This window comes from Maniola jurtina, chromosome Z (assembly GCF_905333055.1).
Source record: "Maniola jurtina chromosome Z, ilManJurt1.1, whole genome shotgun sequence".
Taxonomy (NCBI): Eukaryota; Metazoa; Arthropoda; class Insecta; order Lepidoptera; family Nymphalidae; genus Maniola; species Maniola jurtina.
Window position 1 is genome coordinate 9,621,281 of NC_060058.1, and position 17,162 is coordinate 9,638,442.

General features: G+C 34.6%; 2 protein-coding genes across 6 annotated transcripts in view; one reads left to right on the forward strand and one right to left on the reverse strand.

The window, feature by feature from the left end:
* Positions 1-17,162, forward strand: part of LOC123880304 (disco-interacting protein 2) — a 72,388-nt gene that overhangs the window by 17,219 nt on the left and 38,007 nt on the right. Inside the window, exon 3 of one of the 5 annotated variants that reach the window (XM_045928347.1) lies at positions 12,951-13,031. The exons of the other annotated variants lie outside the window; for them this stretch is intronic. Coding sequence (XP_045784303.1) covers positions 12,951-13,031 — 81 coding nt within the window. The remainder of the gene's footprint in view (positions 1-12,950; positions 13,032-17,162) is intronic. 5 annotated transcript variants of the gene reach the window in all.
* On the reverse strand, positions 10,993-11,895 carry LOC123880319 (zinc finger protein 62 homolog). The gene has a single exon (XM_045928379.1). It carries the CDS (start codon positions 11,826-11,828, stop codon positions 11,175-11,177), a length of 654 nt encoding a protein of 217 aa, XP_045784335.1. The 5' UTR covers positions 11,829-11,895; the 3' UTR covers positions 10,993-11,174.

Consider the following 17,162-nt stretch of genomic DNA (forward strand, 5'->3'; position numbering starts at 1 on the left):
AAGGGAAGTTTGATCATAACTATACGAAGAGATATTATGCCCTATATCACACTTCACACTAATATTATAAAGGCGAAAGTTTGTATGTGTGTGTGTGTTTGTTACTCCTTCACGCAAAAACTACTGGACGGATTGGGCTGAAATTTAGAATGGAGATAGATTATACCCTGGATTAGCACATAGGCTACTTTTCATCCCGGAAAATCAAAGAGTTCCCACGGGAATTTTAAAAAACCTTCATCCACGCGAACGAAGTCGCGGGTATCAGCTAGTACCTCATAAATAATACCTCTTTCAATCCCTCTTTAAATCCGTTCAGTAATTTTTGAGACTAGTCCGAACAAACAAATACGAACTCATCGCGCCCGGGGACCTTAATTTATAATATGGAGCAAAGACAATGGCTGGTGGATATAAATTTTTATCCATATAAGCAAGTGTTGCAGAAAAAGATTTTTCATGTTAAATTAAATTAACACAGATAACACGCTATTGTGTTATGTCTTTGAACTTTCTTTCGAATACTGCTATTGTGATGTTCTCGGAACCAATGGATTACAATGTGTGCTGCTAATATAGGAACCATGATAATAAGCCGGATGATAAATATAATCAAATATAAAAATCCCTTTCGCTGAATTTAAAAACGATGTCTTCAAAGTTGATGAAGTTTTTTAGCCATTTGCATTTAAATTATATGATTTATGCAAATCATATTACTGCCTCTGTACACATTTTTTTTTGGAAAGCGACTAGTTTTGTAATTCATGACTTGTAATGTACTTAGATATCATTGTCATAATCTTATATGTATGTCTAATAAATGAAATACAAGTGTAAATTAAAAATTTATTACACCCCCGACAATTGAAGTTACAGTAACTAGAAAAGACCGAAAAGACCTGATAACTTTCAAACGGCTGAACCGATTTTCTTGGACTATTCCGCGCCTACGATCCAAAGTATCAGAGTTTTCCAAAACATCATTTTCAAATAAATAATTATGTATCAAGGCAACGTCCATCTTGACAGCTTGACATTTGTCTATTGACATAATATTATGAACCTAACGGTTATGTAACCTTCTTTTCTACAAGAAAACTAGAAAAGAGCTGATAACTCTTAAACGGCTGCACCAATTTTTTTGTATTATAGCTAAGAACACTCTCGATCAAGCCACCTTTCAAACAAAAAAAACTAAATTAAAATCGGTTCATTCGTTTAGGCGCTACGATGCCACAGACAGATACACAGATACACAGATACACAGATACACAGACACACAGATACACAGATACACAGATACACAGATACACAGATACACAGATACACACGTCAAACTTATAACACCCCTCTTTTTGGGTCGGGGGTTAAAAATTGGTAACTTCAAGCATTACTAAATTAATATTAACTGTCTACATACAAAACACAAATACATAAATATTTTAATTCTTAGAGTACTCAATTTCTCTAATAAAATGTAATTGATCATATCTAATGGTCAAGACATACAAACATACGCGGCCATATCCATCATCGCTTCGCGAGCCCATCCGCCTGGTGTTTTTGTGAACATTTAGTATGTCAGTAGGACGAGGTGGAACGCACTTGCCAGTATTCGTTGACGTAAAACGAAAAAGCGCAAATAACAAAAACTAACCTCAATACGCTTCGGTTGAATATTCCCCCATTGTTATCTTATTATACCTATATTTTTCTTTTGACAAGCTTAGTTGGTTGTTAAAAAGTCGGACATTTTTAGAATTTGTAAATTTCTCTGTATGACTCTACCTGAATGGTCTATAAGCACACTGAGATATTATTTAATAAATCAATTTAACTAATTGACCTGCTCAGAATTCGGTAGGGAGCATTTTCTGATAACCGTTTCTTAGTTAGGGGTCTACGTTATAGAGGAAACATACATAGAAAGTCTTTATGCAAAAGTTTCTAGACTCACCGGTTTAATGCTTGACCTATGCGTCGGTGTTCGGGATATAGATTTATAGAATGACCTATAAAAGGTCACGATCCCGTTGCTTTGGATTATATCGTTGAATAACTAGGTATTTTATAATCAGTAGGAGATTTAAGACAGTTTTTGGATTATATAATGACCGCTAACATGACCACAGAAGTCGACCTTATGCGTGTTGTCATACGCAGTTGACGAGTTATTTTTAAAATAACTAGTTTCAAATACATACGTATGGCAAAAGGCAAATTGTATCATACGTTTACGGCAATCATTTCGTTCCGCTAAGTTTTGACCCATTCCTTTCCATAACCTGTTTGTCGTCTAATTTTGTCCAACGCCGTTGATATAAAAAATGACAGTAAATAAATTTTTTCCATACAAATTCCCCTATTCACCCTTAAAAGGGATTATGTACAGGTTTTTATCAAACTGATATGTACTGACATGGACATGCCGATTTTCATGTCTCAAACTTTAAAAACACAGGACTTTCATACAATCTTCCAATCCCCTTTTCAGGGGATTTTCTCAATACCCCGTTTCTTAACCGACACCTTCGTCCTAGAAAGAACCTACCTTCCAAATTTCTAGTTTAAAGGCTTTACAGTTCCTGAGATTTCGTGATTAGTCAGTGAGTGAGTGGTATTTTGCTTTTATATACAGGGTGGACCGAGACGTGACGTCTAAACGAAAATCTGACGTCTTATTTCAAGGGGTATCCAAATCACCCTTATGTGTGTTCTGCGGTTTTTAGTAGTTTAGGAGATATGAATATTTAAATTTTTTTTACGCGTATTCGATGCTAAGCAATTAATTTTTCCGTGATTTAGCGTTTTCAACAAAAATTTACATAAACATGTAATAACCGCAACAAGCAATGCGAAAATGATAATACTTAATTGTAAGATAATAGTTTGCAAAAACAGTTATTATCTACACTTTGAATCGGAATCTTTGTAATAATATCATATTCGTGCACCTTATTCCATTATGTACCTGGCGTAGTAAAAAGATTGAAGATCTATGTCTACGGAACGAGTGAAAAACTTGAATTGCAAGTTGTTGTACGGCACACCGCACGTGCGGTATCCACTCAATATTGACTTCGAAGTTCGGACGCATAAAGCGTGTCATGGTCAAACTGCAAGAGTCCTATTTAACTTTTATTTTCAACAATAAACAGATTTTGTCCACGTAAATGTTCTACAGAATCATAATAATATGATCCTTAAAAAATCAATTATGACTATAATTAGTCCAGTGTCTATAATTTCGTACGGTGCGCATAAATTCCAAGTATGAAACGTCTATGTTGTTCATATAAACAATCTTTGATTATAGCAAAATATCAAGTCAAATTATTTATTTTATGACTCCATTCGCGTGGATTTAGGTTTTCTAAAAATCTCAAGGAAACTTCGTTTTTCCGGAAGCCTATAGCCGTATACGGGGTGCAAGCTATCTCTGTACCAAATAGATGTTGCCCGTAACTTTATCTACGTGGAGTTAATTTTTTGAAATTTCGTGGGAACTCTTAGATTTCCCGGCATAAAAAACACCCTTTGGCCATTTCTGGGATGCAAGATATCTCAATACTAAACGCCAAAACGGTTGTACGGATAGGCCGTGAAAAGCTAGCAAATAGAAAGACCGGCGGCAACCAAACCCGGTGGCATGTTTGGATGTAGCTTAAAGGAATAGAGAATCCATTTACTATTTGTGCACAATAATATCTCCCACGCGGATGACAAATATCTGTCGAGAATGAATTCAAAAAATATTAGGTATTATTGAAATTGCAAAAGGGGTTGAAATGGAGCGTCGAAATTTTACAGTGTGGTTACTAATAGATCAAGTGTGTGGAAACGAAGTCGCGGTTTTTATAAGCGGTTGGCCTCTTGGCGCTTGGCCATTTACAGCGGGAAAATAATTTTATGCAAAAACACATATAAAATTTCTGATTTCCCAAGTAATTGTGTAAGTATGCAGATGCACTAGCTGTGGCACTAAATCCGAAACCGAGAATATACGGATACAAATGTATTGAAATCGAATGTCATTATTGACAAACGACATCCGAATTTAGTACATACTCTATTCGAGTAATAACAGGACTCTCTCCGTCACTCGCTTCATACAGACTTAGTTCCAATTTCATTTGAATATTAAGCAACCAAAGTCCACGAAATTTTGCAGACATATTCTAGAAACGAATATCTGCGTCTGTGGTGTTTTAGATTTTTCTAAAAATATGTAGTCTTAAAATTACAGGGGCTCAAAGATTTGTATGTGAATTTTTAAGACCGCGTAACTTTGAAACCGAATCAAGACAGAAATCTGGAAAACCACAGACATAAATATTAGTTTATAGAATATGTCTGCAAAATTTCATGAGCTTTGGTTGCTTAATATTCAAATGAAATTGGAACTACGTTTGTATGAAGCGAGTGACGGAGAGACCCATCTTAACACAGCCCCACAACCGCCTTAAAAATAGACAACCACTATACTCATAAAATAATAGAGCACATCACTTATAACCAAAATCATTAGGCTTTCTTTTATCGACACACAACAAAAAGTGGCTACTACGAATTCCAAGAGTCCCTTTTAGTATCCGATTGAAGCACGTACATAGTTTAGTTGGGTTCTCTAAATCACTTTTTTATTAGTTATGTAGTTAGTCGTTCAGTACTCTTTATGTAATTTATAATTAGTAATAATCGTTTTTCTGGCATGTCGTTTTGAGTGAACTATATTATTTGTATTCGATGTCATTAGGACTGCTTAATGTAATTTTGAACACGTTTGTTTCAAATAAATTTTGATGATAAGCTTGTTGAGAGTTTACACCGAAGCAATTGAATCTTTAAAGGTGACTATATATACATACCTGTAAAATTTTGTATGATAATAAATTGTTAGCACAAAATCCTCCTACAGACGCTCAAGCATGCTTGCTCAAAATGATTTTTTATCAAGTTTGCAGTTACATGTGTAGCCACCTTAAAGTTTCTATAGCACGCTATATATTAATCACTACCATATTTTCTATTATACCAGTAAATTAGTGCTATAGGCATTAAATTGTACTTACTATGTTTAACATTGTTGAAGGACTTCGTCTGTGTTGGTGTTAGCTGGCGGACGTGCTCTGCCTTTTTGGAGTGTTTTTTTTTTTTTGTTAAAACTGACTGGAAAGCGCTCTAAGGGGGTGCCGTGCGTATGTCGGCGAGCGCCGGCACAGACGGGGTCCATACTTGTATAGTTTAACTAACTTGTTACAAATAACTACAAACTTGACATTGGCTAATCTTTGTAAAGCCAGACGAGAGAGAAAAAAAAAATAAACATTGTTGAATCATTTGGTACGAGATACGAGATAAGAATGACTTTCATTCATTCGATAACTAGATGAAAAGTTTTTTACTCGATTGTACCAGAGGAGGATAGGTAATATTTTTCGGTTGTAGGGATGTATAATATGTTTGACGTCGCCTGCAGCCCAAACGGGTTTCTAGATTTCAATAAATTAGATGTCGTTAGATTCGTCTTATTTGTGGGAGTGATACTGGGTGGGTGATGTGATGTAAAACAAATATTTTCGGCACAGCCTATCCGGGTTGATAATTTTTAGGGTACCGTACCTCAAAAGGAAAATGGAACCCTTACAGGATCACTTTGCCGTCTGTCTGTCTGTCCGTCCGTCCGTCCGTCCGTGCGTCGTGTCTGTCAAGAAAACCTATAGGGTACTACCCGTTGAACTAGAATCATGAAATTTCGCAGGTAGGTAGGTCTTATAGCACAAGTAAAGGAATAAATCTGAAAATCCGTGAATTTGTGGTTACATCATTAAAAAAAATTCAAAGTAAGATAACTATACCTAGTGGGGTATCATATGAAAGAGCTTTACCTGTACATTCTAATACAGATTTCTATTTATTTTTATGCATAATAGTTTTTGATTTATCATGCAAAATGTTAAAAAAATACCCGAGTACGGAACCCTCGGTGCGCGAGTCCGACTCGCACTTGGCCGGTTTTTTTTTATATTTGAGGGTTAGAAAGTTGGGTAACTCTACAATAGAGCGTCTGTGTTATGAAACACAAATAAAACGTATTCGAATCGTTTACCCGTTTGAGCGCGACGTTGCTACAGATACAAACAGACAAACAGATAAAGCAGCCAAACCTACAAATCTCCTTGTTTCGCCTTTGTTGGTGAAAAACAATTCAGCAGTGGCAACGGAGTGTTCGTATAGGTACAGTTTGATTGGCGATGAGTAAATACCGTTCTCGACAAACAAGTTTCCGATTCAAAGCTGGCCTGAAGTTAATTATCTACATTGAAATAGGTGTTTTTGTTGACGATCATTGCCACGGATGTGGATTTCCGCAGTTGTAGATATTTTAACAGATATAGCGATGCGCTGTGTTCAGCGAAAGGTACTTAGTTTTAACGATTATAATTCAATGCCCTTTTTTTACTCAATTTTTTAATGAAATTGCTGTTACGAAAGGATGAACAAACAGACAGAGGTACTGATGGAGTCATAAGCCTTATGCCAATTTTTATTTGGTAAGGCGGAATGATTCCTAGAGTAACCTTTAAATCAAATCCCTATCATAGCACTGAAAGTAGGCAATGGTTTGAATCTCAGATTGAAAGGAAATTCCTCAAAAGGAAAAAGGAAGACTTACAGAATCACTACGTTGTCTGTCTGTCTGTCCGTCCGGCTATCCGTCTGTTCGTCTATCGTGTCTGTCAAGAAAACCTATAGGGTACTTCCCGTTGACATAGAATCATGAAATTTGGCAGATATATAGATCTTATAACACAAGGAAAGGAAAAAAATCCTAAAACCGTGAAATTGTGGTTAAATCACAAAAAAAATGTGTTCATGAACAAATATAATTAGTATTTTCAAAGTAAGATAACTATATTAAATGGGATATCATATGAAAGGATATAAGTGGGATATCTTATCCATTCTAAAACTGATTTTTACTTATTTTTATTCATAATAATTTTTGATTGATCGTGCAAAATACCCGAATACGGAACCCTCGGTGCGCAAGTCTGACTCTGACTGGGCCGGATTATTTTTATTTTTTACATTATATTTACTGATATATCCGCGCCATCGAATTGGGTCACGTATCAATTGTTTTATAAAACTTATTTCTTGTTATAATAATAAATATGCTTCAATAGTTAGTAAAATCATATTTAAAAACGCTAGTTTCATTTTGTTGATAAAATATTTTATTTTTATGCTTTTATACATGATATTTGTTACAAACTAAAGAACAAAAATTAAAATCCGGCATTAACTGCATTTAGACATCGTCTGGTGACAGAAGGGCTGGCTCATTTTCGCACAAAGGATCAACCTGGTTATTCAGCGCGGAAATTCAGCCAGTATTCACGGCATCATTTCACGCGACCATGATGTGTATTAAATATGTTTTATTTTATTTTAAATTATTAAGTTAAGGTTAAAGTAAGGGTTAAGTTTTATTGTAAAATTTTCAGTTCATAAAAAACTTATTTATAATTAAAAAAAATAGAAAAATATTTATTTTTGGTGATGAAGCGATAGTTAGTTTATGAGTCGGTGTTAGAGAAAATTTGAAGTTCGTAAACAATCACTTTACTTGAGGTATTATGCTTTATTTTTTAAGTTAACTTTGATTTTCATCGCGGTTTTAATAGCCATCTGGTGAAAGAAGAGCTAGCTCATTTTTTAACCGACTTCAAAAAAAGGAGGACGTTCTCAATTCGTCGGAATCTTTTTTTTTACACAAATGATCAGCCTGGCCGTCCAGCGCCGAAATGCAGGTTTTGATTTAATACTGTGTGTCTTAAAAAATAAAAATAAATAAAATTATTTGTACAGTATTTAGATATGGCTTTGTTTAAGTTTTATCGTAGTATTTTCAAAAAATAAAATAAAAACAGTTAAGTTTAAAACTTGTATGTATTAGTGAATATAAAAACATATAAATATAGTCCGTACTCACGTAGATAATACAATTGCGTGACGTTGATGTTATCGTGGTAACTGATATGTTTGGACCTAGGATTGTTTGCAAATGCGCACTCACTGTTAAAAGAAGATCCATTCTTTTATTACAAAATTGCATTAACTATTGGTATTGTAGTGAAAAACTGCAGCAAGTCCATGGAATGACCGATGCCAGTTACATTATTGTTACATAAATACTTCTTAATTGTAGTTGTTACAAAAACATCATGTATGAGACAGTGTATTAGAAATATCTACCCTCATCTGTTGTTTAATCGTGATAGAAAATATGTGTTAGATAATGTATAGATTGATACATCGCATACAGATTGCCTAGGTGAATAACGTGCGAAAAAATTAAAATGTTTTCAATCAACTTCACTGATTATTTATTTATGAAAGTCGATCATCAGCTGAAAGAATATACCCCAAAGAGTTGAAAAAATCCTCTGCATAACTATGAGGTCGCCAGGTAGGTATACATAGATAAATAAGCGTTATTAATAGTCCCTCCTCTCTTATTTATTTAGTAGGTACTGTCAGCGAATGTAAACGACTCTATAATCTTTGAATTTGAGCGATCTAGAGCATTTTTAAATGGGGTTAGTTTGGACCATGTTTGGACAGTTGTTAGAAAACTGCTTTGTCACCGAGCCAATGACTACGTATATATCATAAAAGTAGTTGAATTTTCGAACTATACTATTATAATTAGTCTCTATCATACCTATATCTAAATTTTTTCTTGCGCGTATAACGTACGTTGCAGGTCTTAGTACTCGAATCTTATCTACCTGGGCGACCGAGCTTCGCTCGAGGTCTTTGGTCTTTTTTTTTTTGTTTGAAAACAAATTTTCTCAGACAACTTGGAAAATGAAGTATTACACAAATACAAACTTTTGACTAAATGGTTGTTAAAGCCGTTTTCGTCAAAGCAATTTACTATATATATAATATTATATTAATAGCGAGCAATTCTTGTATTAATCTTAAGATATCCCTTTAAAAAATCTATTTCAATAGAAGCTACGTTGAAATCTGAATAAGTAGGAATATCGGTGAAAACTTGTTTAAATACTGATGGTGAATCCACGGAACTACTTCGACAATTCAGACGATTTCACATTCAAATGGAAATTTTTCATAAAGAATTCTCGGTAACCGTGGATTCATTTTATACCAATTTTTAAAAAGTTAAATGCGAACCATCTCTACCTCCTAGCGATCGAGATATATATAAGATGAATTGTATTGGCTGGGATGCTCCAGAAATTATTTGTTTGTGGTGGGCAGTGTAAGCCATGCTGTTTTCAATTTCAAATATTCTTAGGTGAGGTTTGCGTTTTCGTATTGATGTAGTTAACTAAGTAGGTATAAAATAAATTACTATAGAATTAGAAATATATTTTATTCAATTGAATTTTTACCAATGCTTTTGAATCGTCACTGAATCTACCACTGGTTTGGCACCACATTCTAAATAATAAAGTGCCTTTTACTATACAAATAGTGTTCAAGTAATCTTCTATAGGCTCAATAAAATCATATGGTAATATAGATATAAACTTTGCGTGGTGAAAGTTAGAGTTTTAAAACTTGATACTATTGGAAAGGATAAAAGGAACTTGGACCGATGAGCGGATACCCGTTATCATGTTACACCGCCCAGTCCGGACTCCGATCCTAGGGTATAGAGTAAAGGTCATAGCTCGTTAGACCCACTCAGCACCCGACCAGCACCGTCTTATCTCAACCTCGAGCGTTTAATATTCTTTGTATAGAGTACAATAAGTATAATCTCACTACATCAATTCCGGAGCGCTTGCCCGCGGAATGACCAGCCCCAAACAACGAGTGGACCACACGGTAATCACCCGTTACTCCCATGCTTGAGTTGTCGATAAAGCGTGGACGCCGAACGAAGAGGTGGTGCTGGTCAGGTGCCGGGTGGCTCTAATGAGCTATGACCTTTAAAGTTACTCATGGGGAATACTCGTGCACGCGTTTAGATATTTTTCATAGAATTATAATGATTTATACTATACTTTTTTCACAAGCAGGTAATTTTTAATCGTAAAATGAGTATAATTGTCTATGAGAATACTTGTAAGATTTAAAATGAAAAACGGTGGGCGAATATAATACTACATATATGCCACCGCGCGTAATATGTCACCCGGACCATAATAATCGATGAACACCTCATTCATCAAAATCAGTTCAGTAGTTTAGGCGCTACGTTGGAACACACATAAATACAAACCAACATACATACATAGACTGCTTAAATCATAACCCTTCCTTTTGGCTTTGCTAAACAATATAACCATCGATGAATATAACCGAATGGGGAAACCAATCCAAAGTCAGGGCAAGTTGCTAATTAATTATGATAATAATAATCATCTTTCTGTGTTTCTGTTATTTTTTCTGTTGTTTTTGTTATTTTATTGTTTAAAAATAGGATAAAATGTGAAAAATAAATAAATGAGAGAATATGTAAATGATGATCATCATATATCTAAATGACCATAAAATGCTCGTCTAGATATATGATGTCCATGCTCGTCGTCTATATCTATATAGACCCATGCGTTTATACATGTATGTGAGTAATGCGGATAGCAAGGAAAAGGCTGTAAAGATTGAATTGTTGAGGTCACAACTGAGGACTGACCGGTCACACCCCAATGATATTAGTAAAAAAAACACAAGAGCTCAAAGGTCTCGTTTGTACTTTTTTGTAGACACTCATTGCCTTGAAATATCTAAATTAGTTAAGTTCGCTGTTTTATATGTAGTTAATATCTGGCATAGATAAAGACATAATGTTTCATGTTGTTGAAGAGTTACCAGGTACCGATAAGCGTTTAACTATTTCATTAAATATTTACGGACTTAACTCTCAATTCCCAAATTCTCTTTCTTTTAAACGATATTAAGTATGTTTGGCTTCATTGACCGCGTTCTAAATATATCCTGTATGCAAAGGTAAGTAAATAAAACTGCGTATTATAATCAAAAGAATTATTTATCCGTATGCACATCCATGACATGTTGAACAATAGCTTTAGAACCATTAAAATTGATCTTACAAATTTCACACCAGTAGTTACTTACAGAAAAGTGAATTTTAAGTAAATGGCGATACAGACCACTGTTAGATTTCAACATTTTAGGCCAGAAGATGCATGGCACGTGTGATATTCTAAAGCTCGTGCGGAATTAAAGGAGCGATGGCACTTTCGGCAGCTTGTAGCTCCCGTAGGATGTACAGCAGCCATGTGGTTAGATAAGCTGCGGAAACTTTTGAACGTACGTCGACATATTTCACAAGAATTATTCGAATTTTCCGGGTGCATATATTTGTTGTGGTTCCGGAGAGCGAGCGGCGAATTAAATATTTTACCGCACACGTCGCACGGTGCCTCCCTTTTGACGCAACAATTCTCATGATTAGCCAATAGCGATGCAATTGGAAAAGTCTTGTAGCAAGCTTTGCACCGGTGATCATACAAGTGCATGTATCGTTCATGTTTATGTAAACTCAACCGCGAGGGATATTTTTTTCTGCAACGAGTACATTCGACCTCAACTTCGTCCGTGGGGTGTTTTAGATTCCGATGCATGTTCAACGAACTTGGAGTTTTGTAAAGTTTGCCGCATTGTGTACACCCATAGCCGTCACCGAGTTCGAATTTGTTGGCAGTCAATATATCTTGTAAAACGACCGTTGAGGAACGTAAGTGTTCTTCTATAATATCAGAATCCAATCTTACCACATCTATTTGTACATTAGCTTCAACAGTTTTAATGCTCATTATCGCGAATACGAAATAAGGAAACGATATTTTGTAAGGATATTTTTTTTTACGAATTACAGCGAAACGTCAATGAATGAAAGAAAAAAAACAAAATTGCATCGATATTTTTTTTTCTGTCAAATGCCTGCCTGCAAAGAAGGCGGGATAAAAAAATAAATAAATTATGGTCCATTTCCAATCCATAAAATGTTGATGAAATGTGGTTGCGTGTTTTATATTAACCTCCAAATAATTAATAGATTTTAAACTAAAGGGATTGAGTCATATTTTGTTGAAAAAAATATATAAGTTTAAACACCATTACCATCAATTAACATCATAAATACTCATTAGAGTACGGAACCGTTTAGGTATGGTGATTTAACTTATTATATAGTTAATTTTTAATCAAAATACATTTTATTAGTTAACAAATCCATTTAGTATTAACTATAAGTTTGTAAATAAAGTCAATGGTGATAGATAGCAGAATAAATAATGAAATAGTTTAATACATTGACTCGATTCAAAAGGAGTATGGGTACATTTTAATATTTGTATGAAGTTAAGGCTAACCTACCAACAGATAGGAAACCTAAGTCAGAGAAAATATTTTTTGCTTGTACTTTATTTCATATTCTAGAAAAAAAATCAAGTTCATAACTAGAGTGTTGGTTCATTTTATTAAAAACAAATCCACTTTTGAAAAAGTGTCATATATGATTGATGATGTATAGATGATTATTAACATACTTTTTACACGACTGCCCAAAAAAGGAGTGTAATGTTTTCAGGGTTCATGCATGTGTGTATGTGAATTTCTTTATTCCGTCATAGCTTCTAAATACTTGAACTGATATGGATGTATGGGTTATCGTTAGAATCTTTACACCTTACCGAGCGACACGGCTATAACTTTTTTGAAATTAAATATGGCAGGGCAGTCATAAATTTTGTAATTTTTTTAATTGTATGTTTCTGTTCTCGAATCTGACATTGGTATCGTAACTGTTGAAGGTGTTTTACATGTTTAGCCCAAAATGCCCATAGTCCGTTGATATTAGGAACTTTTGTGGCGTCGGCAACTTGGCATATACCTCTTGTGTTTGTGGTTACGTGTGGTTCTTTATCGCGTCGCAGTGAGGTTGGGCGCGCCGCTGCGCTCTCCGCCTGGGAGAACCAACAGGCGACTCACGCGGAACGAGAGTCGCTACCATTCGGGTGAGTCATTACGAAAGAGTTGACGCTCCTTATTCGCGGATGAAAGAAAATTGTGATCACTTTCTGCATGCGGCTCAAAATTTCCTTACACACGTTTGATTTTAAAAATCTGAAAACTGGAGTGAAGGTTAAAAGATTAGCCAACGAGCTTCGTAATTAGTTAAATAAATTCGTATTACTAATTTGAGTAAATTCGAGTTTCGCAACTAATAATAAAATTTATTTCTGTCTGAAAAGAACTAAAAAATATTACGAATGAAACAACACAATAAGGAATATTTGTATTGGTTATATAAAGAAATGTGCAGCACCCAGACAAGTTGACAAGGATGTTAAGACCCTATGTAAATATCAAATTTGTTGTGTAAATATAAATAAAAAAGTGATCTCAATGAAGAGACTTAACCATATACGTTTATTCTATGAAACAACGTATCGCCTATTTTACGTACAATCGACATTCCTTGTTCGCGAAATCTGTATTCACAATGCATGTTTACAAATTATCACATACATAATACGTGGATAAGAAGCGTCGACTATATAAAGAACCTATCGCTATCTATTGGCATGGTGGTCATTGGTCCTATAAATATTTTGTGTGATGTCTATTGATGGGATTTCTATGGTTGGGTCTGTCATAAAATGGAATTCGGTTTTATTTACTAACCTACTTGTTTTTTTCCTTCTTTTCATTTTATTAAGTATTTATCTATATGCATTTTATTCTTTACTCATATGCCTATTACGCTCGCCTGTTTATATAAGATCTTTCAGTAATGAGCACTTTAGTTCTTAAATATTAATTTCTTTCTGTTAAACTTGATTTTGATAAGCGTGGAAGTAACTATATTCAATTCCGTACAATAAAAACATATGTATTTGTCGGAATTACGTGTTACGTGTAAAAACTTCCGTGTTAGATATATCTGTTAAAGTATATTTCGAAATAAATATGTATAAGTAGTTGATCCGTCCGACTTCGCATGGGTGGGTTTTACCTTTTCCCACCTATTCCATAAATTTCAATATTATGTGATTGTTGTACAACATTGCACTAGGCTAGGTTCCTTCGTAGAATGTTGTGAATGATATTGAAACCCGTATTGAAATGAACAAAATTTTAGATGCTAAAATATTTTTTACCGAAATTGAACATCCGACTAATATGAAAGGAGTGAAGGTGTATATTTAAATTATATGTAATGTATGGTCAAAGTTAACTTTAAACGATTACACTTCAATAATTTACCTGTTACTTCAGTATGATGCAAGCACAGACAGACAAATAACAATTTTTAAAAATACTGTTTTAGGTCCTATATTGACAATTAAGCTTCCTCTGATCACAATCATAAAAAATTGTATTAAATGTATCCACAGAAATCGCCCAGTTACAATTTTATTATAAATATAGTTTAATTAGAGACAAAGTCATCGAAGAATTGCAATACACTCGAACTCGAAAAACATGTTTATTAGCAAGCTGAACAAGTTCTATTACCACTGTTAACAGTTACCTACTTATTATAGTAATAAAGCTCAGGAAAACGTTCATTGCTAGTCAACCTTGAGTTTAAGCTAGTGCGAGTTAATCAAATTTCATTTAATACCCTTTGAAATATTTTGAATAAAGGGGCATACCTACTCTACCTGTATATAATACTATGCGTCCTAGGGACACGGACGTCTTTATTGTCCTTTAATATCTAAGATATCATTAACAAAATCAAGACAATAACAATTCAAATGGGCAAATAGTAAAATACTCTTATAATGATTTTCGACTTAAACGAAACTTTGTTCTTTGGACAGTTGATAAGATCAAGACTAAGGCAAGACTCGGTCGAAAAAACTGGCCAAGTGCGAGTAGGATTCGCTTACAGTGCGTTCCATGCTTTAGACGGATACGTGTTATTATTTTACTGACCGAAGACAGTCAGACAGATGGACAGACAGAATGACAATAAATTAATTCTATAAGGATTCTTTTTCCTCAAAAAAGGTACTTACGGAACTCTAAAAACAAAATGGTTACCAATCAGAGTTTACGTGTATAATGAATCGACCAGCTTTATATAAATCATTATTACATTGTAAATAACTGCATCACAATTCCTCGGAGCAGAAATATTAAACTTGCACTGTCTGAATTTATTGTGTAAACTTGGCATAACTAAAGTACCTACAGGACAAAATATGTCCTGATTATTCAAAGAAGTCTCTTGTCGCGATCGAAAATATATCTTAAGTTTTAACGGACAGGGTGTAAAATAAGTCGTTTTGTTTAGTAGTTTGTGAATATATGATTGGTGTTGGTCCGTGGTAGTGCGTGAAACTGGAAAGCCAGTTCTGTGCGAGTCGACGTGTTGCGACCCCAATAACTGCGGTGAGTCAAAATCGAAGTCTAATTAAAGCATCAAGAATTCAAGAAATACTTATACCTATACCGCATATACCCACTGCGTGTCAACCCTCGTGCCCTAAGTAACATATAAGCATATTCAAGGTGCTTTAAAGTAAATGTCTGGATTGCAAAACAGATGGATACTTGAACATCTTCATCATCTACATCAGCCTATTGCAATCCACTTTAGGACGAAAGCCTCTTCATTAGCACGCCGTATACTTCTGCTCTTGGTGAGCTGCATCTCCCTCTTTCCCGCTGCCTTTTCGATATCGTCGGCTGTTGCAACATCTTGCTGTAGTTTTTCACGAAAACGTTAACTGGACGTAAAATTTGGAGTAGACGGGAGCGTCGTGATTTGATATCTTCTAAGTGACAATTGACTGATTTTATCATTACCTACATATTATCTACTCATTTTATAAATGCTTAAGTCTCATTGTTTGTTGGTTTTTCCTTCAATCACGCCGCAACGAAGCAACGATTCGATTTTTGGCATGGATATATTTAAAGACCTGGAAAGTGGCATAAGCTAGGCTAGGCGGCTTACCGGAAAAGAAAATAATTCCCACGGGAATTTTTAAGAACTAAATCCATGCGGATGAAGTCGTGGGCATCAGCTAGTAGTTACTAAAATTCAAAATGATTAATGACATTGAAATTACAAAACCGCTGTTCCTATTAATACACCAAATAGTTTATTAAATATACAAAATCAGTTCGGTAGTTAGTATTCACCGTAATTTAACATTTGCCTCCCAGAAATCCATTCTCTCCGCTACCCCTTGACCGCAAATGCCAAGCAGATCTGCAACAAGCCCCCGGGATCTGTTAACTTAATAATATATTTAACCAAAACCAGACGGCCAAAACATGCACACAGCATAGACGCGAGTTGTATATGAATAAATCATTTTTGGTTGTTTAAACCTACGATTTCATCTTTGTTAGAAAATAGCTTTTTGTAGCTATTAGCAGCATCCAACGCTTTGTATTTCGTACTCTGGATATCGAGATTGATTTAATTATTACTAACCCCCGACCCAAAAAGAGGGCTGTCATATTATGTTTGACGTGTGTATCTGTGTATCTATCTGTGGCATCGTAGCTCCTAAACTAATGAACCGATTTTAATTTAGTTTTTTTTTGTTTGAAAATTGAGGTGGCTTGATCAAGAATGTTCTTAGCTATAATCCAAGAAAATCGGTAAAATGCACTTAACAAAGTCTATTACAAAAGTAGAATATGCATAGGAAGAGGTCCCTAACATGCTAGCGACTGACATACTTTCTTAAATGTTAAATTGATATAAGTGCTTGTGATTGTATCCTTACGGAATGTCTGTACTCTGTAGATACTACTGGTACTTGGTATAATATCTAAGACATTGCCGACGTTGCTGTGTCGTAGATTAGATGTATGTAATTCTGTATCGCAAATTACTACAAAATTCAGCAGTAATAAAACAAACACATTCCTTGTGTATAATAAATAATATTATAAACAAACCAGAAAGTATTAGTTATAAAATTAAAGACACCTCTTTATAATTTCGGTTTCTGCTACTCCATATCCTGCATTACCTATTAATCGTACCTAGTTTCATTTGAATCTTTTTTTTTAATGTTTTTTTTTGCAAACAATATATTAGTTACAGGTTACAGTTAATTTACCTCTTTTAAATTTTAAATAATAATATTCCGCGTGGAAGTAAGTTTTCCATT

Bases quoted from the DNA above. Each gene is read 5' to 3' on its own strand.
- LOC123880319 (XM_045928379.1), bottom strand. From the start codon at position 11,828: ATGAGCATTAAAACTGTTGAAGCTAATGTACAAATAGATGTGGTAAGA.